At 45.9% G+C, this 27764-nt stretch overlaps 1 protein-coding gene across 1 annotated transcript in view; it reads right to left on the minus strand.

Moving 5' to 3' along the window:
- The window catches only part of LOC147434625 (Regulator of chromosome condensation (RCC1) family protein), a 91733-nt gene that overhangs the window by 17285 nt on the left and 46684 nt on the right, over nucleotides 1-27764 (minus strand). Inside the window, exons 4-5 of the mRNA XM_086491083.1 lie at nucleotides 5940-6012; nucleotides 5681-5852 (exon numbers count right to left, since the gene is read on the minus strand). Coding sequence (XP_086347209.1) covers nucleotides 5681-5852; nucleotides 5940-6012 — 245 coding nt within the window. The remainder of the gene's footprint in view (nucleotides 1-5680; nucleotides 5853-5939; nucleotides 6013-27764) is intronic.

Genomic DNA, 27764 nt, shown 5'->3' on the forward strand with positions numbered 1-27764 from the left:
TCTAGCGCCCCTTTCGGTATTTATTTTTATAGTAAGGCTTGAGCAAAGTTACAACTTCCGCGGGCCCTCTCTCCTCAGAAGCTCTTCGGCCAACTGAGGGAAAGAGTGGCCTTGGGTTCATATTTAAAGGCCCTTGGATATCAAACTCAAAAGCTATTACATGAAAAGTTTGCAAACTCAAAAGCTACTAGCCCAAAAGCAAACAACGTGAATCGCGGAAATTCGTATAGCCTGCCACGTGGCACAACGCAAAACACGGAATTCCGTATTGCCAAGTCATTAGTGTCGTACAATTATGCCATGTCACAGGTCCGAGCGGCCACGTCATCAATTTGTGACATACTCCCCTCTTGAAAGAATTGTAATCGCCCTCGATTACGCTTGCAAAATCAGACATAAGCCATAAACGAGTTTCGTAGACACTGACTCTTAAGTACCGACACACTAGACGACACAAATCTAGCACTTGCACAAAGACGACAATCATTGCACATTCACATCAAATTCAAATCATCTCACATAGAATCCATCCAGATCTAGGACCATGATTCCTAGCAACGTATTTAGCAATCGCGTCTAGATCCACATTGAACCTCACTCATGTCGGATTAACTAATTTTTAATATGATCATGTCCATAGAACCTCAAGATCGAAATGTTGCAGTCATTTCGTCTTCCAATCATTTCGTCTTTCAATGCTGCACTCAATCACAATCACATTAGTGAGTACTCAAAAATCAAGTTCATTTCCGGGAATTCGAGTTCATACTGGAACGAGTGTTTCAATCATTAAGTCTAATCATCTTATCGCTGTGTAGCCATCTCATCCCTCGGGAGTTCATTTCATTCTCGATTTCACCTGTTAACTGTACGCAAGTGACAAGATCTTCCAAAAACATTAATTTCACACATAAATTAAACCGGTCCGTGGGGCGGTAGGCTTTGGCTTTCACTCGAAATTCTTTACTTTACTTAAGACACAGAGAGAGAGAGAGAGAGAGAGAGAGAGAGAGAGAGTACTTTGCAAAGGGAACCTGCAACGAGGATTAACACTTAAGCACACACACAGCTCGAAAGCTAGAATGCTTCGAGCAGACGCCGACAACTTGTAGGCCCCAAAATTGGCGCCCCTTTCGGTATTTCTTTATATAGGTTAGCAATTGCCACGTCCTCGTGACATAGTTAACAGTTGCCACGTCCACGTGACATAAATCACAGTCGTCTTCGGAAATTCCTATTTCAAAGTTTTTCATAAAGTCATAAAGCAAAATACTGTCAGCACATCAGTATCTCTTTCATTTTTCTATCCAGTATTTGTTTTGGAGCGAGTATCTTCTTGCTCGATTCTATTTCAGTCTGTCCGTTGTTCTCATTCTTGTGCCTTTTTGGGGCACCGCGCAGATATATGTACTTGTTCTTCACAATCAAAACACTTCCTCGTTTTGAGGTATTCATCTTTCTGTTCCTCTGTCAGTTGGGGACGTGCATCTTCCTTTCCTTTTCTTCTGTCATCATTTGTCAAAAGTTGATCTGTCGGATAAATCAAGTTACTCAAATGCGTAGCAAACCCTTGCTTAGCATGTCCCATCAGTTGTTATATGGACTCACATTTTTGTAATAAGCAGAAATCTCGTATCTCTTTAGGAAGTCCACAGCAAAATTGCTCGATTTGCTGCTTAAAACATATTTTTTTAAAGGATGAGACAGGTGGTCTTCTTGCTCTTATCTTCGAGAAAGTCATATTGATTGGCTCTATAAAAGGGCTTCCTCTTTGCATAAAACATTTGGTCATCAGAGTCCGAACTCTCAGAAGAGGATAAGTCCCCAGAACTGTCAAAAAAATTCCGAGATCTTTGGTGGGATCCGCTTTTCTTAGCCTTCTTCTTGCTCTTTCCATGCGTCTGGTTCTTTCATCGTTTCTTGCCCTTTCTGTCTTCATCACTCGAATCAAAAGAGGATGAGGACAAACTGGACACACCCTCAAAGCGTACACGCTTCTTGGCTTTTCGTGCATTTGCAAAAGAAGATTGTCGACCCAAATAACCAGGGTAATCTATTTCCTTGCTGCGTCTCTTTGAATGCTTCATGGTCTTCAATATTTGGTTGACTCGTCGTTCGATCACATCATCAAGTTCATTTTCAATGTACATACGTGGAGCAAGTTTTTTCTTCAATGCAGATTTTAATGGTGAATCGATGGTCGTACGCCATCGGGAATGCATCTCATCAATCGAGTGTCGAGTCCAAAATTTCGCGTTCTGGGGATCCTTTGAATACTTAGCATTTGCTTGGCACAGGCATCAACCTGTTGTTGACGCTACATCTCCATTCGTTCATACTCCGTAGGCCGTGGAGTCCCATATTCTTGTTTTAATTGTCCATTTGAATTTTCCGTACTTTCACCTGATTCAAAATTTTCCAGTGGGTTCGTTTGATTCTTGCGAAAATCGACTGAGCTCTGATACCACTATTACCAACTTGGACACACCAAGTCGAAAATCGGGCACGACACACGAGAGAAACACTCCACAAACTTTATGACAACTTAAAATAAAGTCAACACAGCCCGGCCTAGTTCCATGCCTAGAGGTATTGGCCCCAAAATCTGGCGCCCCTTTCGGTATTTATTTTTATATTAAGGCTTGAGCAAAGTTACAACTCCCGCAGGCCCTCTCTGCTCAGAAGCTCGTCAGTTAACTGAGGGAAAGAGTGGCCTTGGGTTCATATTTAAAGGCCCTTGGCCATCAAACTCAAAAGCTATTACATTAAAAGCTTGCAAACTCAAAAGCTACTTGCCCAAAAGCAGCCAACATGAATCCCAGAAATCCGTATAGCGTGCCACGTGGCACAGCGCAAAACACAGAATTTCGTACTACCACATCATTAGTGCCGTACAGTTCTACCACATCATCAAGTTCGAGTTGCCACGTCATCAGTTTGTGACAATCCCCATAAAGGTGAAAACCTCCTGCCAAGAAAGCCAAAATTGCAATGGGACTTGTTCCAAATATTTATAGAACCTCTGTACCCAATGCTTCCAAAGAACTATGTAGAGCCTATGGATAGATTAGTGGCCACAAGGTACTTATATTCTTCAATCCAAGAGCTACCAAGAATTTCATCCATCAAGAATTGCTCAAGCAAATGGACTTTGAGTATGATCAGTTTGTTGGAGCCATCGAGGCCGAGCTAGCCACACGGGTGCTCTCTATTCAAGGGCACCATGAACACTATTTTGAGAATGTTGTTTGCAAATTGTTTGAAATAGAATTTATCTATTTTACACTTGTATTGGTGCCAATCGAGTTTATTTGATTCTCGTTTAAAATGTTGGTTTCGATGTTGTTTGGCTACGGTCTGGGGAACCTCTAGTTGTATTTGGTCCTCTAAGTGACGAAACTATCCATAGCATGTTCCATGAGATGTCGAATGCTCTTAGCCTTCGATTCAAACGGCATTGTTGAATCTCTTTGGGTAATCCGCAACCGTATCGCTCCATCAACTCAAAAAAAGAAACATTCCGAAAAGAAGAAACCGGCAAAAAGGTATCCAAAAATGTCCGTTGTAGGTGGCAAAGGTGTCATCTTCCCACTTCCTCAAATGGTTCCAAGCTGTGATCACATTGGTCTCGTACAATTGTGTAGACCACACCAAAGTAAACAATTTCTAGAATTTCATCCACTTCATCAATGCTTTGCTATAAAGGAGAGTCGACCACCATGTGCGCATTCCCCTTCAAAAAAGAGACTACCTTCCGCACTTAAGAGGCTTCTGAGACGTCTCTTTACAGAAAGCAGTGTCAAACTGCTATATGAAAGAGAGAGGGCTCGATGAGCATGCCCGAGAAAGTATCAAACTTTACCGCTTGGCCCCCACCCTTGAACTCTTTGGTCCTCCACTTCTTTCCAAGTTGTCCTACTGTGTAGCTCGTAACAGATGATTCTACTTAGTGCCTGTGGGTATCACTATTCAAACTTTCAAGAGGTTGAAGAGGTTTCCTCCTCCAAACTGCTAGAATGCTTTTTGTGCTTTCTAGACTTTCTTTTCTTGTGCTTTCTTCGCTTCTTCCATTTCTTCTCATCCTTGCTAGAACTCGAAGTAGAACTTTCAAAACGAAGAAGAACAAGGATCATCCTCAAAGCGACCACGCTTCCTTGATGTGCTTGCCTCCTCAAAAGTAGATTTCCGACCGATCGGCGATCGGCCCAACCATCTCGTGGCTGTCTGGCCTTCACAGCTGCAGGTGAAACTCTCGGCCATCGGCCGTTTCACATTGGCCATGCAATGTCCAGGCATTTGGGATTTCAAACAGAGGGTCCCAAAAATTAAATAAAAATCAAGGGAAGGAAAACAAGTAATAAGATTAGTGCTTGTCACAGCCTAGTGACAGTCAGCATCATAGTTTTTCTAACGTCAACCATGCGGCATGCGCGGGCGGGTATGGAAGCCCGCCACAAGCCCGGTTCAGACCCCCTGAAGATTCCATACGTGGGATACCATACGGCACCCTAGAAAAGACTAGAGAGTAGCACAAAAACCACAGAATACAATAAACCACTCCTTGGTATATTGTAATAGCACTATAGGGCAAAGGGTTCACACATGGGCGAAATGCCCATCCGGTTCAAAAACGCCCAAAATCTGGCCAGTTTTTAAAATCGTTGCCCCACGTATGGAAACCCCAATCATACTTCAATCGGGCTCGTACGCGTCCGGAAGCATGGTTGGCCAATCATGCGCGTGAGAAAAAAACTATGGTCAGCATTATAGGGCAGGCAAAACAATGGCAGAACAAGCCAATAATGAGCAACTGCTCACATAGGCCCGGCACGGCCACAAAACAGTCCTCACTCCTTGTGATCAGCCTTTGGGAGAAACCGGGGCACTAGCAGCTCCGCCAAGACCGGTCGGTGACAAACTCTAACACACACAGCCCTGCCCTAAGGGGGAAAACCCTAACCCCAATTTAGGCAGTAGGGACAGGAATCTGACCTCTAGCAGCAAGTAGCTTGTTAATAGCGTCTAGCCAGTTTGACTCAGAAGTACGAAACCATTTTGACACTCAATTTGAAAAAACAGTGATTAGAGAATGAACTAACTTCTACGGGCCTAGAAGCAATCTTTGGGTTTTCTAAAATCTAGAAGTCTATTACCCTCTATTTTATGGGCATTGCTCAACATTCCTCCATCCACTAACCTCACAGACGGAAGATTTCTTTGGAGCAAGAACCCTGCAAACAGGTTTGACAAGATGTTTCCATGCTCGGCTTCTCAAACAGCTTATCAGCTATAAAGTGGCCCTCCCTGCCATTTGTAAGGTTTAGGATCATCCGTAATAATCTCTCAAAACACTCGACCACAACCCAACCATTTGAACAGTTCCACTTGGCAAAGACTTGAGCTTGCAGCCTTGCTATCTTCCTATATGCTGTCTCTCACCATCAATCACCTGAAGAATGTTAATAAAACTGGTGGAGGTCCCTAAACATGGCTGGTTTTTCTCTCCAGACAATATTTTATGAAATGAAATCAGATACAAATTCTATTCTCTCTCTTGCAAAACATGCACTTGCACACACATCTTTCATGGGTATGGGACACTGCATAATTCACACACTCCGGATATTTTAAACAGTCCTTGAAATGTACCAAAGCACAAAAATTTACTACTTGCACTTACACATCTCCTGCACTGGAAACTGCAGCCGTATGGTAATCTCCGCATGCGATCTGACTAATTTGAACATTTTCTGGTGGCTCATCCAGATTACTGATAAATTTGTCCACCGTACGTGCTTCTTGACGCCCTTCACAGCTGAAGCCTCTACCTAGCTGCCCATATTCATTGTAACCTAGGGAACAGTAGTATGTCAGCTAAAGTGCAACATGAGGCTATCACAAATATCAAACCCTGCTCCAGACCAACTAAGTTTCCTTACCCCAACATTGCAGTGTGCCTAGTTCTGACAGAGCAGCAATGTGTGTTGCACCACAAGCAACCTGGATAACAGCCTGCAAAAATAACAGACATACTAAAGGCTGACAACTTCATCAGGCAACAACCGCAGCAGGAAAACCACTGCATGCTGATAAGAAGTAAAACAGAATAAAAGAACAGTTTGCATTTACCACCAGAAAAAAACAGCCTAAAATGATAGGAGGCAACTCAACGAATGTTTTTAGGTGAAGTCTATTAAATTTAAAGCTGGGAAAAATATAATACATCATCTAATCAATCCACCTGTAGTAGAATTAAAAATAGGCTCCAATAGATTAATAGTGTGCCACTTTCACAAAGAGCTTCGAATGATCAACTTCTGTTGTATACCTCAACCACGAGATGCTTACCCACTACTGTTTGCACCCACATTGCACACCCTTGCAGACGCATAGTACAATCAGTCCACAAAGAACCTTTTTGAGGACTGGAACGCCCTAAATAATGCCTTTGGCAATGTCTTTTGATCTGGTGAGCCTCAAGAAGAAGCTCTTGGAGCAAGAATATTTATATACCTAGATTCTTAGTTCGCTGCTCTGCTCCTCACCCCTGCACACCCCCCCCCCCCCCCCCCCCCCCCCCGCTCGCCTCCCCCTCCAGCAGGAGCCCCCCCTCCACCTCAACTCCATCACCACCCCCCCCCCCCCCTCCACCTTCAGACTCCTCCATTCCGCTCCTCCTCCTCCCCCACCTCCACCTCCACATGCACCTCCCGCTCCCCCCCTCTCCCCAGCGGGGCTCTAAGCCTCATCACCCGACCCATCGCACACTCCTCAGACGCAAGGGATTGGACACACATCCGCAATGAGATGATCTCTTGGTAGTGCTTTCGCTACGAGTCGCATGGCTCGAGAGGGACAGCCCCACCTGAGGACGCCACTTCTCGTTCAGACCTTTCCTTTTTCGACAGTCCCTTGCGGTTTGACCAGCTTTGATATTTGCTGACGATGGGACTTCTTGGACTACAGTTTCACACGCTTCCTTGGTGACCCTTCTCCCGACCTGCGTTCACGTCCTCTCTAGCAGCCTGAGGCACTGAGAGACTATATACAGCGGCAGGTTTCTCCTTTCCGCTGTGCGGCAAGGATCATACAGAGTGGACCTTGCACACACTTCTTGATTGGCTCCAGGTCCACGCTATTGAGTTCTCACACCACACGAGACCTGGGGGTGACAGATCTGGTACAGATACTTTGGTCTCTAGCCAAGTTTAGTGTGACGCCACCGGATGCAGCAGGTTGCAAGCACATTGTGGTGCACTTGTTTGCTGACACTCAGAGCCCTCCATGCTATGTATTTGTACATGAGGACTCTTGGACAGTGGATGTAGCCCTACGGATTGCAAGCTTTGCTTGGGCCTGGGTGGGACAGTCACTTCACATGTGTTTGTCTAGAGGTCGCTCGGATGCGGATTACTCCCCATCCAAACCGACCTCGAAGATAGCAAGATTGGCTGCTGTTGCAGCATCGGTCTTCTCTCACTGACCCCATGAGGATTGTCTCATGGAATGTACAGGGATTAGGTGGGCCCCAGCTTCAGCGCCAAAGGGGCCGCTTACGCCAGGAGCTTCAGAGATGCCTTGTGGGTAATGTGATTGATATTCTTATGCTTCAAGAGCACCATCTCTGGGAAAGCCGCATTCTGCGATGTGCTCAGATTTTGCGTGGCCACTATGAGACATTTCGGTAAGCTGCTTTTGGGCCTGGAGGCATTCAGGGAGGGGTATGTATGACTATTGCGGACTCATGGCAACAGGCCATTGTGGGCAATGGTATTATTGTGCCAGGTAGGGCCCAATGGATTACTATGCAGGTTCATGGTTGCCTCATGGGCTTCCTGAACATCTATGTGTCCAATGTGGCAAGTGCACGAGCTGAAATTTGGTCACATATTGTAGAATCTTAGCCGCATGCAGAGCAGCGGTGTGTTGGGGGGGACTTCAACATGTTGGAGGACCCAATTGGAGGCAGTCATGCTACTATGCACGGGGCTGAGTTGGCAGCTTGGGAGCGTTCATGTATGACCTTGAGGATTTCAGATGTATGGCAGCATGCAGGTTTTGTGCGGCCTCCAGACAACTTAGCTCTCTCGCTCTGACGGCAAAGTAGGAGGAGTGAATCTATCTTGGATAGATCGCTTCTACGCGAGTGACCGTCTCTATGACATGGGAGGATTTGTTTGCATTCTCGCGGGGACTTCTCTCTCATATCATGCACCAGTGATTCTTAATGTGACAAATAGAGAGAGGAGTGGGAGCGTGATGCTGCACATCCCCGAGAGGATCTTGCTTAACACAGACAAAGTTATTGGTGAGTTCTTTGAAACTGTTGGGCCCCGCCATGCACGTACCAGTCCACTTGAGGAGACATGATGGGTCGGTTGCTTCAGAGCCTGAGAATATGTGTGCAGTTGCTACTGACTTCTACAGAGAGTTGCTTCAGCTGAGCCTCAGTCAAAGCGGGAAAGCGCATGCAGAGAGCAATTTTGGGCACAGATGCCTTGCCTAGTTACTGAGGAGATGCATCAAAGCCTACAGATGCCTCTTCAGCTAGAGGAACTACATGAGGCTCTCAGTGTTGTAGCCCTCTTTTCTTGCAAAAGAAAAGAAGAAGCTCTTGACGAGCTCGAGAACCTGATGCTACAAGCTCGTGAAACCTTTGCCAAGTTGATGACTGCGACTAAGGCCCTAGTAGGCAAGCTTCCTCAGCCACAAGAGACTTCATGGTCTTGAAGTAGGTTGAAACAGCTCCTCCCAAGGTATCTCAATAGAAGCTTGGAGAGTCTATAAAGCCAGACATCCCCTTGGGACAGTTCATTGCTCCAACTATAAAAATAGAGGTGCTAGAAGATTTTTCAAAGACCTTCTATACCTATGCTAGCCACTATCTTTATGGAAGAAACACCTGACTCGCTGATTTCTTTGCCAGGGCGCTCGAGGGGCTTAAAGCTATAGCGTGCCTTGTAAGGAGAAAGGTCCTCGCTCCACACAGAGGCAAGATAATGTGTGAACACACTTAGGACCGCCGGGGCATTTTTTCCTTCACTAGGAGGTTTTTTCCCTCGTGCATTTATATACGTCCATCATTCTAGGGCTATCTATCTTTCCATTGCACACTAAGTAATACACTCTCTGTTGTGTGCCTTGAGCTTCCTTCGTCTTCTCCAAGCTGTGTTTTTTCCTGCAACCCTAATTCCAACAGCCACACACAAAGAGCATCACTTTGACCACAAATTTACACTAAATAGACCAAAGAGCATGAGTCATGTAGACGAAATGTGCTAATAAAACATCGATGGATACAAAATGAAAAGTACATGCCACAAGGGCTCAAAAAGGATAAGTCTCAAGAACAGCAAAAAGTACAAAGGGCTAGGTAGAGGAGTAGACTCTCGACTCTAGAGTGATCAATGATCATCAAACTCCGGAAGTGCTCGCCTGCTGAATCTCCACATCATGGTCGTAGTCAAGGTCGTCGACGACATATGAGGCCTCGCGAGGCTCGCAGTTCTCCTCTAGCTCCTCCAAAAGTGTCTCGGCCATAGATGGATTCTCTTGTGCCATCTCCCACTCAATGAAGGCATCTACCTTGTGTGTGACGCTCTTGGAAAGCATGGGCAAGTTGGCGCTCACAAACACCAAATCATTGGCCCTCTCGACCCCAAGGTGATTCCTCTTCTTAGAGGTAATGTGGTTGTACACACTCCATAGTTGCTCCAAGCAACTAGTGGTACATGCGTGGCTAAGAACACGAACAGCCAAGCGCTGCAAATGTGGGCCATCTCCTCCATAGTCCTCCAACCACAAAACTGAGCCAATCTTGTTGCGTTCAACCTGTGCATCTACACATCCATAGGAGCCCTTCTTTTGTCTGTAGTTGAGAAGCTCATCTCTAATCTTGCCCCTAATGTCACTACTAGGCTCAAGGCGCTCCAATGCAAGCCGCCATCCTTTGCTCACCTCCTTGTCTGTCTCTTGACGCCTTCCCTGAGACTCGGGGTCGGGCACATAAGCTGCCGCATGAAGTGGAGAGTAGTATCCATTCCACCTGGACTCACACAAGCCGTGAATCTCTGCATACTGAATAGGATCAAGCACAAGCTTCTCAAGTGTCTCTATCATCCGATCCATGGCTTCGTAGACTTTACCGATGCATGGTTGCAAGCTATCCACAACTCGAAGTAGGTGTAGAATAAGTTTGACCATGGCGTCAAGAATCTTCACCTCCTCCCACCAAGCGGCGTCGTCGGCCCATTCTTGGCATTTCAACCCTGTTGCTGATGTAGACTCTGACATGGCATGGAGCTCATCACTGAGAAAGAGGCGCCTTAAGGCTTCGCATTTCAACCATGTTGCTGATGTAGACAAGTGGCCTAGTATAAGCCAATTAAATGCAAATCTTGCCTTTGAATATTTGAGCAACGACAAGTGGATCCTCTTGAGAAGTCGTGGCACACTTTTTGATGGTTGAGCACAAAGGACACAATTTGATTGGCATCACTAATAATGGGTGAAATCCATGACAAGCTCCCTATGTCCTTGAGGAGGTTGTTGAGGCAATGCGCCATGCAGAACGTGACATGGATAGTGGGATACATGCCCTCAATGATAGCCCCGGCTGCCCTATTCGACGCCTCTCCATCTACAACCATACAAAAGACATTCTCCGAGCCGATTATCTCTATGGTGCTTGTCCACTCCGTAGCAAGCATCTTCACGGCCTTGCCACTGTCGGATGCATCATGTGACACCACAAAGTACATCTCCCCCCGAGAGTAAGCCACCACTCCATGGATGGACTGCTTGCAGGTGTCGCTCCATCCATCTACAAGGAGAGAGACGCCATTGGTCTCCCACAAATCCTTTGTTTCTTGGGCCGCTTGCTCCATGGCAAGCTTCTCTTTGTCAAGTAGGGTGGTGCGAAGCCTCTCCGATCAAGGTGGCACATAAGAGGGGCCATATTCCCTATATTCGTAACCATGGTTCAAAAGTGTGAAGACCTATCCACACAAAAAATTAGCATGTTGTCTTAGTATGGAGAGTCGAGACCCCATAATGAAATACAAAATGGGAGATTGCAATGTGCATATGCCATAAGTCACAAGGGAAACTCACCGCGAAGCATCGAAGGCAATGTGGTCGTGAAAGAAGAATCGGACAACCGACCTATCCACCGCTTCCTACAATTTAGGATTCCAATTTTCATTGAGGGTGCTTTGGCGATGCGCAATGGAAGCCTCCAATGTGGATGCATTTGTCTTAAACGCTTAAGAGGTGGAGCCAAGGTTGGCTTGCCTTTGCTCTCGCGGTGTCGCCGTGGAGGAGGAATCAACGGCAACAAAAGGGACTTTCTTGGCCGCTTTCGCAACCTCATACTTCTCAAGAAGCTCCAACCTCTTCTTGGGAGTAATCCATGGCCAAAACTTCACCTCGTGGCCGGGTTCATGAAGATGGGCTCACACTTTGTTTGCACCACCCGTTCTCTTGTATGGGCATAGCTTGCATGTCCATGGTCTTGCACCGCCACCTTGACCACGCGCGGTAGAGTCAACTCATCCCACCACGACCATGTTTGCACGGCGGGCCTCCTTTGAGAAGAGCCGGCTTTAGAAGTGGAGTTAGCTTGAGATGACATGATGGTGGAGAGTCACGAGTGTAGGTGGAGAGAGAGTAGAGGAGAGCTTGAAAGTTGAGAGGGTAGAGGAGGGAGAGAGTGGGTAGAGAGGAGACTCAAGGGTAGAGGAGGGAGAGAGCAGGTAGAGAGGAGACCCAAGGGTAGAGGTCCAAGCCTCGAGGAGAGGGTAGACCGTAGAGGCGAAGCGCCGAAGGTAGAGAGGAGAGGCTTGAGCAATGAGAACTTGAGACATAGCGGCCCAAAGGGTGGCTTTTATAGCCACCGGGTTGCTTCCAGCTTTCAAAGATCCAAAATATGGCTGTTAGGTTTGCAATTGGCCGTTTGAAACGACCATAATTTCAAAATTTTAAAAAAAAATGCCCGTTGACCGGCTACCCGTTTACGGCCGTCCCCGTTCGTCCTCGTCCGTCCCCGTGACGTTCCCATGCATTCCCACTCTGGCTCTGTGATTCTTGCCGTTTCCATCCGTCCCAGCCCGTCCCCGTCCCGATTTCAGTCGTCCCCCGCCCCTAGGGCTCATCCCCTACGTCCCCTGTTGACTATGGTATAGCTATAGCACCTTGTAATTTCCTGCTAATCCCTGCTATGCCACCCCAACCCAAATTTACTCCTCTTCCATCTGACCCTTCTCGAAACCACCCGATTACTTCTTCATGACAGAACTCTGGAGATGTATCTTAGTTTCTAAGAGGCATTTTCAAGAATATGGCTTCAGGAGAACAACCCCGTGTGGCTTCCTAAGTACCACTACAAATCTCCATTGCACCCCCGCCCTATATTCCCCACCACCTACTGCATCCACCTACTCATCAGATGGGCACCATCACCATTACTATTGTTACTCAACACCTCACGTGGCACATTCAGGTCCAAAACCTTTCAAGGATGGTGGTGCTACAATTAAATTATTCACTTTCTCAGGCATCCAAGATTCCCACAACGCTCTCAAGTTCTTACAACAGTTTGACATCCTGTTCAGTATCGGAAATTTTACAAAAGAATCGAAGTTGCTGCGAGTCGCCTCTTTTCTCAAAGATAGTGCTTTGACATGGTGGGCTGCCCTAACCAAGAAACCGGACGATCCAAAGACCTGGCATGACTTCAAGCTCGCTTTCTACCCAAGCTTCCTTGATGAGACATTTGAAGTGGATATAATAATAGCATGGTCTGGCCTCAGAATGTACCCCTCGGACACTCTTCCAACTTACAACCAAAGATTTTGTGATGCCTATCTACCAATTTCCACTTTCGAGACATTACCTTCGCAGAGAAAATTGAGGAGTACGTTGTGGGCCTACCCTTTCCACTATGAGATTATTGTATAGGAAAAGTGGTATCAAATATACGACAATTTATGTCACATGCAAGAGTGGGCTATCACATTATGAAGAAAGAATTGGTACTCACCATCCAGAAGAGAAACCCAAATCCTCGCTCCTCTGCAAAAGATACATCATACCGCACAACCATGGGCTGGTATAGTTTCCAGCACTCCTACTCGACGGCTGACTTTTGAGGAGCAATACCGATTAGAAGGAAGGTGTTACAAATGCGGTCTTTGCGGTCATGTTGCCTGGGACAGCCCAGAAAGCCCCAATAATAAAAGATCCCTCCCTTATGAAAGCACTAAAAACAAAATCCCGAACCTCAGGTGGATTGATTTCTGATTTGAAAGGTGTTCCTACAGTCGACACATCCAATGAACCATGTGAAGCTATGGGAAAAGTTAAAGATCAAGATGCCCTTATCATCTTCAATTCACGCTCCATGCAAAAAAAATTATTTCCCCAGAATTAGCTGCAAGATTAGGTATTGAGGAATATGCCAAGGGGGCACAATTTGAAGCACAAATGACTAATGGAGGCTACTCGTTATCAACACCATTGATCGGGTAACTTCGACTATAGGTTCAGACAATTATAGATCCAATTCACTTCTACATTATGGATTTGGGAGGATGTGATGTTCTATTGGGCATGCCTTGGCTCTACAAGTATCATGCCCGTTTTGACGCAAGAGAACAAACCATCCAATTAAAGCACAAGAACAAAGAATTCGTGTTGAGTTTCGGTAATCAAGTTACTCAATGAGTAAGAATCATGAATCGAAGGAAAGAAACTATAAATGATGAACTGAGATTTCTTTCGTACAAATTTATGATCAATAAAGATTGTGAATACGATTATGATTATGATTATGATCTTGGGTGTGTGCACGCACCACAAGTAGGAACCAATGACCTTTTATAGGCACTAGCTAAGAATATGATCTTGGGTTTGTGATTGACACCACAAGCAAGATCCAATAACCTTTTATAGGCATTGGCTAAGAAAATGGCCATAAGATCGATTTTCAGACGCACCCAAGGTGTCTACAGCTAGCTTCCTGTGTGTGACATTTTTGTACCCTGCAATCGAGGACGATTGTTTTAATTTTAAAAGGCGGTATGTGACAGGTTGTAGGGTTAGGGTTTCTACGTCGAGGTCATAGACGCATTGGTCCAATGCATTCATTTGGCCCACCCTAGATTCACTCTCCCTAGGCAGGTAGTCCATGCCAATCTCTTGGTCAAAGCTTGAATCCTCCGTGTGGTATTCGCATTTGAAGTCATTTGTCTGATACTAGGACAATTGTGTGACCTTCGGGTCCTGGACTACCTTGACTACGTTTTGCAAAATCTGGACGGCCTCTTTTGCAGAATCTGGTCGAGAGACCTGAACCCTAGAAGAGCAAAAAGAAAGAGAAAATTTCCCAACTTACGAAGTCGTGACGAGTGGCCCAGAGGGTTAAGAAAATTAATCCTAACCCTACCAACTTACAGATACTTGTTGAGGGGCCTACAGCTATGGATGTGTGCACACCCACATCAACGACTGCGTAAAAAAAGTGATGACATGGCAACTGCTATACGGACCCCCGCGATTCACGCTGACACGTGGCATTGTTGTGCGGCACTTCCACGATTCGCGTTGAACTGACACGTGGCATAGCTGTATGGATTCCCGCAGATTACACTAGTTGTTTTGGGCAGATGCTTTTTTGAAGTGCTTTTGACATGATGCTTTTAGGCTCTGCTTTTGGCATTCCTTGTACTCTCAGTGCCCAAGGGCCACTCCTCGGGAGCATTCAAGTAAGCAGAGTCTCGAAGAGTGTCGGATCCTTTGGCGTTGTAATTTGCGAGCAATAATAATAAAGAAATACCGAAAGGGGCGCCGATGTTTGGGGCCGTTAGGTCTTGGCTCAAAATTACGCCGAATCATGTCGTCTCTTTCTCTGATATTTAAGTGTTTGAAGTGTTAAAGTGTGAAGTTTGCAGTTATCTCTGTGTTTCCGTCTGGACCGTCGCCGGAAGTGGTTACATGTTCTTTGTCGGATTCATTGTTAGAATCCATGGTACGTGATGCAAAAGGTCAGACCAGATCTTCCAGAATCGACTAAAGCTCTCAGACAATTGTAACCAAGTCGTTCGTGGGGAGGTAGTGATGCACAGCAGACACACGAACACAATTAAAAACTGATAACACTTAAACTTGAAAACCAATTGTAGTCAAAGACGTGAAGTGACGGAGTTCCACTTCCAGATGCACTGGCCCAAAAGTCTCGCATCCCTAATTGTCACAAGTTGAGGTGGGCTGATGGGGTGGGGTTGGGACGGGGGGGGAGGTTTGGACATTTAATGAACTTCTTGATAGACAAAAATCTGCCAAGAATGAATTGATGACGCAGCAGGCTAAAAATTGTGAGCTGATGACGTGGCAAGTTGCTCAGCAATTTGCTGTGGCAAAAATTCATACGACCAGATTTTGAACAGCCTTTGCATTAGAGATTTTGTGTGCAAGCTTTTAGGGCACCTGCTTTTAGCAGTCAATGCTTTTTGAGGGGCTCTGCTTTTGGGCCCCACGTAACTTTGAAAGAGTGCCCAGGGCCTCTTTCTCAGACACGGAAGCTGTGAGAGTTCGTTTAGAGTAGGACCCTCGGGAGTTGTGGCAGGTCTTATGGGACTAACGTGGCAGCTTTTGGGACACAATGCTTATAATAAGTGCCCTTGAGCCTCACTTTGGGAGATTCAATGCTTGGTGACACATCTGCGGAGTTTGCTCCTTGAAAGTTGTACTTTGTGGATTACTAATATAGATATAAGTATAACATGCTTGGACACCCAAGCGAGAAATCAATAGCAATACACGAACAGAGACTACAACCAGTTGAGCTTGAATATAGAGAGAAAAAGAGAAGAGGAGAGTCGACACGAAGGGGCTGAATTCCTCTTTCAGATACATTGGCCTAAAAGTATTTCTTTTTTATTTGCTCGATCCCAAAGTACACGTCACTTGTCCGCACATCCGGCCGCAAATCTTAGCACAATTCTCGCTACGCTCCCTAGGCACCATACGATGCTCTGTCACATCATGTCATAAAATCTAATATCTAACCAACCCAAATGATTTTCTCATATTGAACTGATCATTTAATGTGGGAGAATAAACGGGAACAAGGGTTGGGATATAGACATGTGCTTATAGGTCTATCTCAACACAAGGCCAATGGTAATGGGGACCAAATGAGAAATGGTATATCGAAAGAGAAAAGCTAACCAATGGAGCATAAAGACCTTAGGGTTAGCTTCATTGAAGACCTCCAAAACTTAGTGTTAAAGGTCCTTTGACCTTAAGTAAGCTAGGGATGTGCTTGAGGTGGGAACTCGGCCCAAGCTTAAGGTGCTTAACATGCCTGATGACTGAGATGCTTGAGGTGCTTGAGGTGCTTGATGATTGAGCAATGAGATGCTTGAGGTGCTTGTCATGCTTGAGATGCTAGGGCTGTACTTGAGGTGAGAACCCAGCCCAAGCTTGAGGGGCTTAAGAGCCAAGCTTGTGGTGAGAACTAGGCCCAAGGTTGAGGGGCTTGAGGTGGCACAAAAGTCAAAGTGGATCCCTACAAGCAGGGGGCAAGCCATGCAAGAAGGGGGGGTGGTTGCTTGACCACTCTCTCCCCCAAGGGGCAAGTAGAACACATGTCAAGCCCCTAGCTAGGTTACCCTCATGGTGTGCCTAAAGCCAGAATTTAGAAGATTTAATTAATTGATTTTACATTTATCAAGTCCTCTCTCTCAAAGGCGGAAGGGGGACACTTCTCCCAAGGCTACCCTTGTTACTTGATTTACCTCCTGTTTGTGATTGGCTAGGCCTAGAGGGGTCCAATGAGCTTCAAGCATGAGCTACAAGGGGGGGGGGGGGGGGGGGGGGGGGGGTCGACCAAAGCAAGTAGGGGCCTGCTTAGGAGGTATACTCTCCCACACACACTCTCATTGTGTGAAGTGCAAAGTGCAAGAGCTCCCTCTCCTTCTCCAAGCAAGTAGAGAGGTTGAGAGCCTACACCAACACTCTTGGCTATGGAATGCAAATCCAACCAAGAGCATGCTTCAATGCTTAAGCTTGCCATCTTCATTACTATGCTATTATGTATGCTAGCAAGAAGAGTGATGCTAAGTGAGGAACTAATTCTTTCTCCTATGAAATGTTTCTTCTTCCTCTTCCCTCCCTACCCTCATTCCCTGCTAGCTCTCTCCACCTTCAAAGGTGTTTGAGGTCTTGGGACTGAGGCTTGGGATAGTTAATGCTTTCAACAAAGTTTACGTTATGCTCATGATGCATGAAGCTTTCCATCTTCATTGCATCACCTAGGTCACAAGGAACACAAAGATTGTATTGTAACAAGTCTCTCTTGATGGGAGATATCATAATACAAATGGCTATTGGAGAGGGGATCGGCTCCACATAAATCGGGTCCTCAATTGTTGTCATGTTCTCTAAATTCTCTCTCTTGCAAAAGTATTGTTCATGCCAAGTTAACTAAATACTATGTTTATGTTGCTACCATCAATTATGTTCACCCGCTATGCTCACAAAGTAATTTCACAAAAGTACTCTCTTTAATTTCTGCTACTCTCAAGTTAATAGGCCAATTACATTACACATCATCATCTCGGACTCGCTCCCTCTATGTCTTCTGTCAGGTCGTGGACTGCCACATCATCACTTTATGATAGAGAGCTTTTCGGGGACGCCCCAGTTTTGGGGTGCCTTTCTTGGCAATTGGCTGCCCACTTATTAATAAGTAGAGAATTGACTTTTTGACTGCAAAACCCTCATAAATCTGAAATTTAAGTGCTTGCACAAACACAACCTTTTCTGGATCCATCCTGATTCCATCTCTAGAAATAATATGACCGAGATATTTTACTTCTTCAGCAAAGAATTCACATTTGGATTTCTTCGCATAAAGACAATTTTCTATGAGCAGTTGGAACACTTTTCTAAGATGCTCTAAATGCTCCTCTCGAGTACGACTATAGATGAGGATATCATCAAGAAAGACTACAACAAATCTGTCTAGATAGGGCCGTCAAACACTATTCATCAACGTTATAAAAGTAGTTGATGCATTGGTAAATCCAAAAGGCATTATCAAAAACTCATAATGCCCATATCTAGTAGTAAAGGCTATTTTTGCAAAATCTTCAACCTTTATTCCAACTTGATCATACCCAGATCGTAAGTCGATCTTTGTAAAATATTTGGCTTCCTCTAAATCGAAAAGATCTTCCATTCTAGGCATAGGGAACTTGTTCTTGATTGTGAGATTATTAAGTGCTCTATAATCGACACAAAATCACGTAGAACCAATCACGTAGATTGGTCAAGCCCATGGGATTTAATAAAGCCTCTATCTACATAGTCTTACAATTCTTTTTTCTACTCGTAAGTATTGTGCTTGGCCTAATCTATGAGGTGGTTTACAAACAAACTTTGCATCTTTGACCGAATCAATAGCATGATCTACTTCACCTCTTTCAAGAGGTAAACCCTTTGGCAAATCAATAGGAAAAACTGTAGCAGGGCTACAGTGTCACTGGCATGGGACAAGCAGTTGGGCTTCAGTTCACACTGGACGGACTCTCGCCTGGGATGTGACACGTGGCAAGTGTTACGGATGGTGGTCCAGTGGACAATGTGGCCAGATCACCACCACCTCAGTTACGAGATAGGCTTAGCTGGATTGGGATATCTACCAACTGTTGGTGGCTTTTAGGAGATACATATGAGTAGTTGGTTCCAATGGGTGGTACGCATCATCAGCTACTTTTTGTGTGGTCAGTTATCTAGAGTCTATCATCAGAGTTGTACACAGCACATCTGCACCATCCCTGCACAGTTGAGCCTCGACACCCCCACTGTACCTATGAGATCAGGGCTGGAGCTGAGTGTGCTGCCATGCCAGAGTCTGTATCGGTTTCTTTAAGTTTGTCGGTGTTTGTGTTGTTCATGATCTGCTGATTCATACTGTTGTTGTTGCACTGTTATTCTTACTCTGTTGTTCTTTGTCTTCTGTGTTTGCATTCTGTGGAGTGAGATATCACGCACATTGCACTGAGGAGCACCCACTACAGAGGGCACGACACACTATCCACGCTACAGGTGCTCTCATTTTTGGCACGCCCGATGGGAACTCAACTGAAGTCTCACTCTCTATTGAGGTACAAATCGAGGAGCTAGCTGGTTTTTACCTAGCCTCGCCTTGCATAGTGCAGCCTGCTGGTTTGGTTCAGTTTCACCCTAGACAGCTTAGTCTAGCTGACCTAGTCTCTCGCCCTGCTGGTCTGGTCCTCTCTCGCCCTGGTCCAACCAGCTCTCGTCTTGGTCTAGTCCTTTCTAGTCCTTCCTCATCCCTGGTCCAGCCAGGTGGTCTAGTCACTCGCCCTGGTCTAGTAGAGTCTAGACCGGTCTTCAGCGAATTAAAAATCTTCTTGCCCAAAGCTTGGTTGGGTTTGTGGTTACTGCATGACACATACAATGGAACCAGCCCATAGGGCAGTAGGCGTTGGCTTTCACCCGAAATTCTTTACTTTAGACACACACAGAGTACTTTGCAAAGGAAACCTGTAACGGGGATTAACACCTAAGTACACACACAGGCTTGGAAACTAGAATGCTCGGAGCAGACGCCGACAACCTGTAGGCCCCAAAATTGGCGCCCCTTTCCGTATTTCTTTATTCTCTAACAGAGGGAATAAAACCTGTGATCTCCTACAAGCTGCCCCACACAATCTAGGCTAAGAAACACCTGTTCTGGCCCGATTTCAGCAACATAACTGTACTAGGACGCTTCACAGTCAGTATCCCCACGCAATAGGTGACTTTCCATACGCATACGGACACTTTGCAAAACCTGGCGAGAATCTGCAGCACACTGAATTCTCTATTTTCTGCCACGAAAATGCGCCACTTCACTTGTACACCGGTCCCCTCGCGTCCCCGAACCTCCTGGGGGTATTAGGGTCCGTTTAGGGCCGAAACCCTAAACCTGCAAAAATACACAGCAGGCTGTAATTCCCTGTTTTGGGCTCCGTTTCGCGTGCCGGTCGCATCTGTAGCAAGACCTCGAGCTCCCGCACCTGTAGGGCTACTTGCCCTTTGAATCGGACGAGATTTTTGGCGTGAAACCTCTCCGCATTCACCTGTACCTGCGGGGGATTAGCGGCTAGCTAAGCGCCAACTCTTCCTTGCATTGGAAAGTGCACAAAAATGTGACACTTGGCACATTTATAAGCATTTTCCCGTTTCGGGTTCGCCGCTTAAAAATATCCCAACTGATCGCCCAGTTGACTTCGCGGCAGAGTTGTAAAATGTTCTCCTAGTCATACCGGAGGTAATGACGCGAACACATTTCTCGGCCCAAAATAGCAGTTCCCTAAATTTTAGGAGATGCTTCCATTGGGCTCCCACTGGTCTTCTGACCATCTATCCGCATTGGGACCGCATCCAAAAATGCAATGTGGCCCAACTGTTGGATACTTTCTATTGGCAGTCACACCTTGACTTTAGGCCTTTATTGACTTCACTTCCTAGTATCCACCAACTTGCTAAGTGCAACGAGGGGACCTATATGATCTTGCTCTAAGCCTAGACATCCTCTTACCATACGAATTCCAGTGCGACCACTACCCATCTGCGAGTGAAACTACCGTTCACATTGGCCATACAATGTCCGACCGTTTGCTACTTCAAGAAGAGGGTCTCAAAAATAAAACAAAACCCCTTGGAAAGAAACCAACAACTAAAGTTAGCAGTTGCCACGTCCTCGTGACATAGTTAACAGTTGCCACGTCCCCGTGACATACCCCCCTCTCGAAATCTCAAACGTCCTCGATTGCATACCATAAATACACGCCAGTAATGATCCTGTGCTATTAACACTCTTTTATCATCGCATGTATCTGCAAGAAAGGTCATAACATATAGATACAAATGACTTAATGAGGCCTTCATACTTTTGTCATTTCCATCTATTACACTGAATTCATATGTACATTTGATGTACTAGCTCTATCATTACCCCTCCTTTGCACACGTTGGGTTGGGGCATAAGTAGGTTGTAACCCAAAGGCTTCAAGGTAAAGCTGCAATACATTTGGTGACTCTTACAGTTCATGCTCTTCCATCCACTTTGCATCCATAGGCGGATAGTTCTTGAACTTCACCAAATAGCGTCTTGCAACTTGTCCTTTAACTTTTCTCTCCTTATGTGCCAAAACTTGCTCAAGTACCAGGACCTCATCAAGTTCCTCAACTTCTGGCTGATCCTCATCTGGCATATCTTCTGGCACATCACCCATGAAGGGTCTTAGCAGACTCACGTGAAACGCATTATGAATCTTCCACGCTTCAGGCAATTTCAGCCTGTAAGCCACATCGCTGATCTTGTCAAGCACTTGAAAAGGCCCATAGTAACGCATGCTGAGCTTACGAAACAATCGTTCCTTGCCCTTCATCTTCTTTAAACTTGCCTTTTCGAACCTTAACATAACCCAATCACCAGGTGATAACAGCAATTCACGACGGTGACGATCAACAGCCTTTTTCTGCTTTGCCGGAGTCTTCTCCAAGGCAACTTTAATTTTCTTATACATCTCATCCATGTTCTCAACATATCGATCTGCCTCAAAGATCTTGTCCTTTGTATGCAAAATGGAAGGAACCTTTTTGCCGCCTTCAACAATTTCAAAAGGTGCTTTGCCAATAGACGAATGCACCGTATTATTGTACGCATACTCAAGCATAGGCAAATACTGTTCCCACTTGCCCTTATTATCTGACACATAGCATTTCGGCAGATCTAAAACAGTAGAATTAGCCTCTTCTGACGTCCATCAGTTTGTGGATGAAACGAAGACGAGAACTTGAGCGTAGTCCCCATGTTCTCAAAAAATCCTCTCCATAACAAACTGGTCATGCGAGGATCACGATCACTGATAATCGATTGTGGCATACCATGGTACTTAAACACGTTGTACATGAACAAGCGTGCCATCTGATCAGATTTTATCTTCTTCCTAACAGGGATAAAATGGGCCTGCTTGCTGAACCTGGAGATAATGGTCCATATACCATTTCTCCATGTTGGCGTTCTTGGAAGATCAAAGATAAAGTCCATAGCAATGCTTTCCCGTGGCTTATCCGGAATCCACAGTGGTTGTAACAACCCTGGTGCCTTTTGCCTGTCAAACTTGACCTTTTGGCAAACTATGCATGCTCGCACAAAGGCATCCACATCTCTCCTCAAGGTAGGCAAATAGAAGACTGTCTCGACCGCTTTAACTGTTGCATCAATGCCACGATGCCCTGCATACGGTGGGACATGACTCTCTTCCATGACCTTATGTCGCAGTGGCCTAGTGACACAAAGTCTGCCATGCATCATCATAAAACCATCTCTGAGGAGGTAGTGCTCGTGATGTTGCCCCTCTTGTAATTGTTCAAAGATCCTTGCAAAATCTTCATCAGCAGTATACTGTTACTTCATGTCATCTAACTCATGATGATAAGGAATTGACACAACTGAAATTTGTGGCTTTCTTGATAACGCATCAGCCACAACATTCTTCTTGCCTTCCACATGCATAATCTGGAAGTGGAACATGGAAAGAATGTTTGCCCATCGCATATGCTTTTCGGATAACTTTGACTGTGTCAACAAGTATCGCAAGGTCTGATGATCTGTTTGGACAACAAAATCAGCACCTAAGAGGTAGTGCTTCCAGCTAGAAAGCACATGAATCACGGCCAAGAGCTCTTTCTCATAGACTTGCATAGTCCTCTCTGGCCCTTGCAAAATTCGGCTTTCATAAGCTACTACCCGTCCATCTTGCATTAGCACTGCTTCGATGCTACTGCCACACGCGTCACACTAGACCACAAATGACTTCCTGAGATCTGGCAAAACAATAACTGGATCTGAAGTCAACTTTTCCTTTAAGAGACTAAAAGTTGAAATCTCTTTTTGGGTCCATCTGAAAGTGACCTCTTTCTTTTGCAAAGCGTGAAGAGACGATGCTATCTCTGCAAAATTTCTGATAAACCTTCTATAGTAGGAACACAATCCCAAGAAGCTTCTGACATCGTGCACAGTCTTCAAGTCTGGCAATGTCTTGATAGCTTTCGACCTTTGCGGGATCCATTCTAAGACCATCCTTTGAGACTATGTGGCCCAGAAAGTGGATCTCTTCGAGGAAGAATTCACTTTTCTTAGGATTGACAAGTAACCTATGACTGCGCAACTCTTCGAACACAATGGTCAAGTGACGCCTATGATCCTCTTCATTCTTCGAATACACTATCATGTCATCGAATAACGTCCCAACAAACTGTTGATGCGAGCGGAAAATCCGGTCCATCATTCGGTTGAACGTGGCAGGAGCATTTGTTAGCCCAAACGGCATCACTAGAAACTCATAAAGACCAAATGTCGTTCTAAACGCAGTCTTGTGCACATCCTCTGGCCTTATACGAATCTGATGGTGCCCACTCTTAAGGTCTATCCTGTTGAAAATTGCAGCACCCTCTAAACGATCGAGAATATCATCAATTCTAGGAATAGGGAACCTATTCTTGATGGTATTCTTATTCAACGCACGGTAATCAATACACCTGCGCCATGAGCCATCCTTCTTCTGCACTAGGAGCATTGGGGAGCAAAAGGGTGAAGAACTAGGCTGAATCAGCCCCTTCTCTAATAACTCCTCAACCTGGCCCATAATCTCTTTCTGCTGCGCCGCACTAACCCTGTAGGGAGGTCTATTTAGTGGGTACACCCTGGCACCAAATCTATCCGATGGTCCTCAGGTCTCTCTGGTGGCAATTGCGACGGTAATGAATCAAAAAAACAATCACTAAACTTTTGCAAAAATGCTGACCTTTCTTTATCTAACGCAGATAAATTTGACTGATCACTATCTAAGACATCACGTGCAAAAATCAAGTACACAAAAAGATGATTCTTTATTACAGAAGTGATAACAAAAGTAGATACAATAGGGACTGACTCTCCTTTAAGCTTTACATCCAAGATGTGAGTTTTGCCCCTATGTTGTACAGTGATCTTTTTGTTGTAGGCATCCAAGACCCCATGCACTCGGAACATCCACGGGATCCCCAGCAAGGCGTCACAACCTTCCAGCGGCATGATGTAGAACTCTTCTGTGTCCACGTACGACTGAATATGCAAACGCCGTTTTCCAATGATGGGAGTAACACACTCTAAGTGGCCAGGACATGCCAACCCTGCCTCTGCTGTGTACCCCATCTCTTCAGCTCTGATGCCCAGCTTCATAGCTAACTCTGGTGAGATAAAGTTGGCTTTGGCACCTGGATCAAAGAAGATGAGTGCCGTCTGATCCCTAACTTTACCCCATGCCCTGCATAACTCACTGGCATCTGTGCTAGGCCTATCACCCACCATGTCTGGCACTAAACCTGCCATGGGTTTAGGCTTCTTGCCTTTCTGGTCTTCTTTATCTTCTGAGTCAGCTAGTCTTTTCCTTTGTGGACAATTGATAGAAAAATGACCAGGCTGCTCGCATATAAAGCATTTGTTCTCAGCCATTAGGACCTTCTTTTCCTCGAGCGACTTGCGCACAAAAGGCTTCCTTTTCTGTTTCTTTGCCTGCGCTCCAGAAGTCCCGGCTGAATCCTTGTCTTTGGTGGCCTTTTCTGACCCCTATGACGCATCAGGAGCCGTTTTCACAAAGGGCTTCTTTGCTGATTTTTTCTTTTGCTACCCTCCTTTGTCGCTGCTCGGAAATCCACTGTCCTCTCCTTTCAACAAGGCAAGACCAATGTTCGCAACTTCCATAAGCTGAGTGAGGGTAGCCACTCTGTTCATTGTACAGTAATCGCAAAGCCCTCTAGGCAGCCCACAACAATACTTCTCTATCTGCTCTGTCAATGGCACAAATCTGTAGGAGGTCACTGAGAGTAACGCTTTACAAAACCTCCTATTGTACTCCAGCAAGCTCTTGCACGAAGCTGAAGTAAGCTGGTGCCAATCTGTCATGACGTCAGCTTCAAATTCATTTGACAGCCAAGCAGATGCAAACATTTGCTTGAAGTAAACCCAAGTGACGGGTGTTTGTCCTTGCATTAACAATGTCGTCCACCATGTAAGCGCATTGTCCTTTAAGAAAGTGGCAGCTTTCCTGACCTTCGAGGCCTCTGTAAAATTCCCTCCCGCATAAGCTGTATCAAATTGCTGTAGGCAGGTAAGAGCCTTTGTCTTATCCTCGAAACCACTGAAGGTACTGAACTTTACAGCCGCACCACCTTCTTTGTAAGCCTTCGGCTTCTCTAGTGCCCCCAAGTTGTCATAAGGGATGGTCTGCAACATGGGCACTGTGATAGGCATGATCGACACATCTTGGCCATTCACATTTAGCGTCAGAGGTGCGATATCTAGCTGCTGTCCAAAAAAACCAGCCATGCCAAAATGACCCTGTGGCACCCCAAATTGGCCCTGGTTGCAGTGAAAACCTTGTTGCATGCCGATACTACCATACATGGGGTTTGGCATGATGCCTTGCATACCCCCGAACACTGTTCTTGGCATGTACGGCTGACTTCCAAGCGCATAACCAGCCATACTTTGGAACATTGATCCACCCCCGAAATACCCAAGATGTACCGTGGATGGTGGAAAAACTGAGTGCATAGCCTGGTATCCAGTTCCCTGTGCATACAAGACAGCATGCTGGCTCTGAAAGGTGGACGGCTGAACTGGCATAACCTGTGGAATAGGCGTTCTAGCCACCTGTTCAAGCACAGGAGGAACATGTTTTGGAGCCCCTGACTCCGCAACATGCGAGTGTTCCCTATCCTCCTGAGCCGCATGAAGTACCTGGGCTTGAGCATCAACAAGCTCCGTACGCTGCACTGGTGGCGCTTGCAAGACTCCATAAACCTTGGATTTTGCACCAGCTGCGAAAAGAAATTCACCGCGGCAACTAACTGAGTCTTGAACGCATCATCCTCAAGTTGCCTTGTCATAAAGCCCTGTACTACTCGAGGGACATTCACCTTGATAGGAGGTACAGATTGACGTGGCCGTGAGCTCTCGCCAATCTCGAAAACCATAGGGATCTCTTGCCTGTCCTTTGAAGAGGAACCCTCTTCCATAATGCCCTTCCCCTTGTCGGCCATAGTGTAATCCCCGCGTTCCTGCACTCTGTGTCTTTACCCAAAACAATCCAGGCTCACTCTTTAAGGGAAAAGTGATTGATATCTCGGCAATGGAACCATGGAACCGGCCCGTAGGGCGGTAGGCGTTGACTTTCACCCAAAATTCTTCACTTTAGACACACACAGAGTACTTTGCAAAGGAAACCTGTAACGGGGATTAACACCTAAGTACACACACACAGCTCGCAAGCTAGAATGCTTCGAGCAGACGCAGACAGCCTGTAGGCCCCAAAATTGGCGCCCCTTTCGGTATTTCTTTATTCTTTAACAGAGGGAATAAAACCTGTGATCTCCTACAAGCTGCCCCGCACAATCTAGGCTGAGAAACACCTGTTCTGGCCCGATTTCGACAGCATAACTGTACTAGGACGCTTCACAGTCAGTATCCCCACGCAATAGGTGACTTTCCCGACGCATACGGACACTTTGCAAAACCTGGCGAGAATCTGCAGCACGCTGAATTCTCTGTTTTCTGCCCCGAAAATGCACCACTTCACCTGTACAGCGGTCCTCTCGCGTCTCCGAACCTCCTGGGGGTATTAGGGTCCGTTTAGGGCCGAAACCCTAAACCTGCAAAAATACACAGCAGGCTGTAATTCCCTGTTTTGGGCTCCGTTTCGCGTGCCGGTCGCATCTGTAGCAAGACCTCGAGCTCCCGCACTTGTAGGGCTACTTGCCCTTTGAATCGGAGGAGATTTTTGGCGTGAAACCTCTCCGAATTCACTTGAACTTGCGGGGGATTAGCCGCTAGCTAATCCAGTACCTGTGCAAGAGGCTCTTGCCTCGGCAATCGCGCATGAACCCACATAATTGTACATTGGTCAAATGAAAAGCCCACTAGTGGGGCATAACGTACTGCTCGTAGGGGAGAGAGAGAGCAGTGTGTAGCGTGCAGGGCATCACACCTTGCACCGCACTGTACATAAGAGGGAAAGGAAGCACTCCATAGCTCTTAACCTGTGACAGAGAGTTGCAAATGAGCCTCCCAGCTATAAAATCAGTGCCAACTCTTCCTTGCATTGGAAAGTGCACAAAAATGTGACACTTGGTGCATTTACAAGCATTTTCCCGTTTCGGGTTCGCCGCTTAAAAATATCCCAACGATCGCCCAGTTGACTTCGCGGCAGAGTTGTAAAATGTTCTCCTAGTCATACCGGAGGTAATGACGCGAACACATTTCTCGGCCCAAAATAGCAATTCCCTAAATTTTAGGAGATGCTTCTGTTGGGCTCCCACTGGTCTTCTGACCATCTATCCTCATTGGGACCGCATCCAAAAATGCAATGTGGCCCAACTGTCGGATACTTTTTGTTGGCAGTCACACCCTGACTTTAGGCCTTTATTGAGTTCAGTTCCTAGTATCCACCAACTTGCTAAGTGCAACGGGGGGACCTATATGATCTTGCTCTGAACCTAGACATCCTCTTACCATACGAATTCCAGTGCCAACCACTACCCATCTGCGAGTGAAACTACCGTCCACATTGGCCATACAATGTCCGACCGTTTGCTACTTCAAGAAGAGGGTCTCAAAAATAAAACAAAACCCCTTGGAAAGAAAC

This window comes from Adiantum capillus-veneris, chromosome 19 (assembly GCF_014529385.1).
Source record: "Adiantum capillus-veneris isolate H3 chromosome 19, ASM1452938v2, whole genome shotgun sequence".
NCBI lineage: Eukaryota > Viridiplantae > Streptophyta > Polypodiopsida > Polypodiales > Pteridaceae > Adiantum > Adiantum capillus-veneris.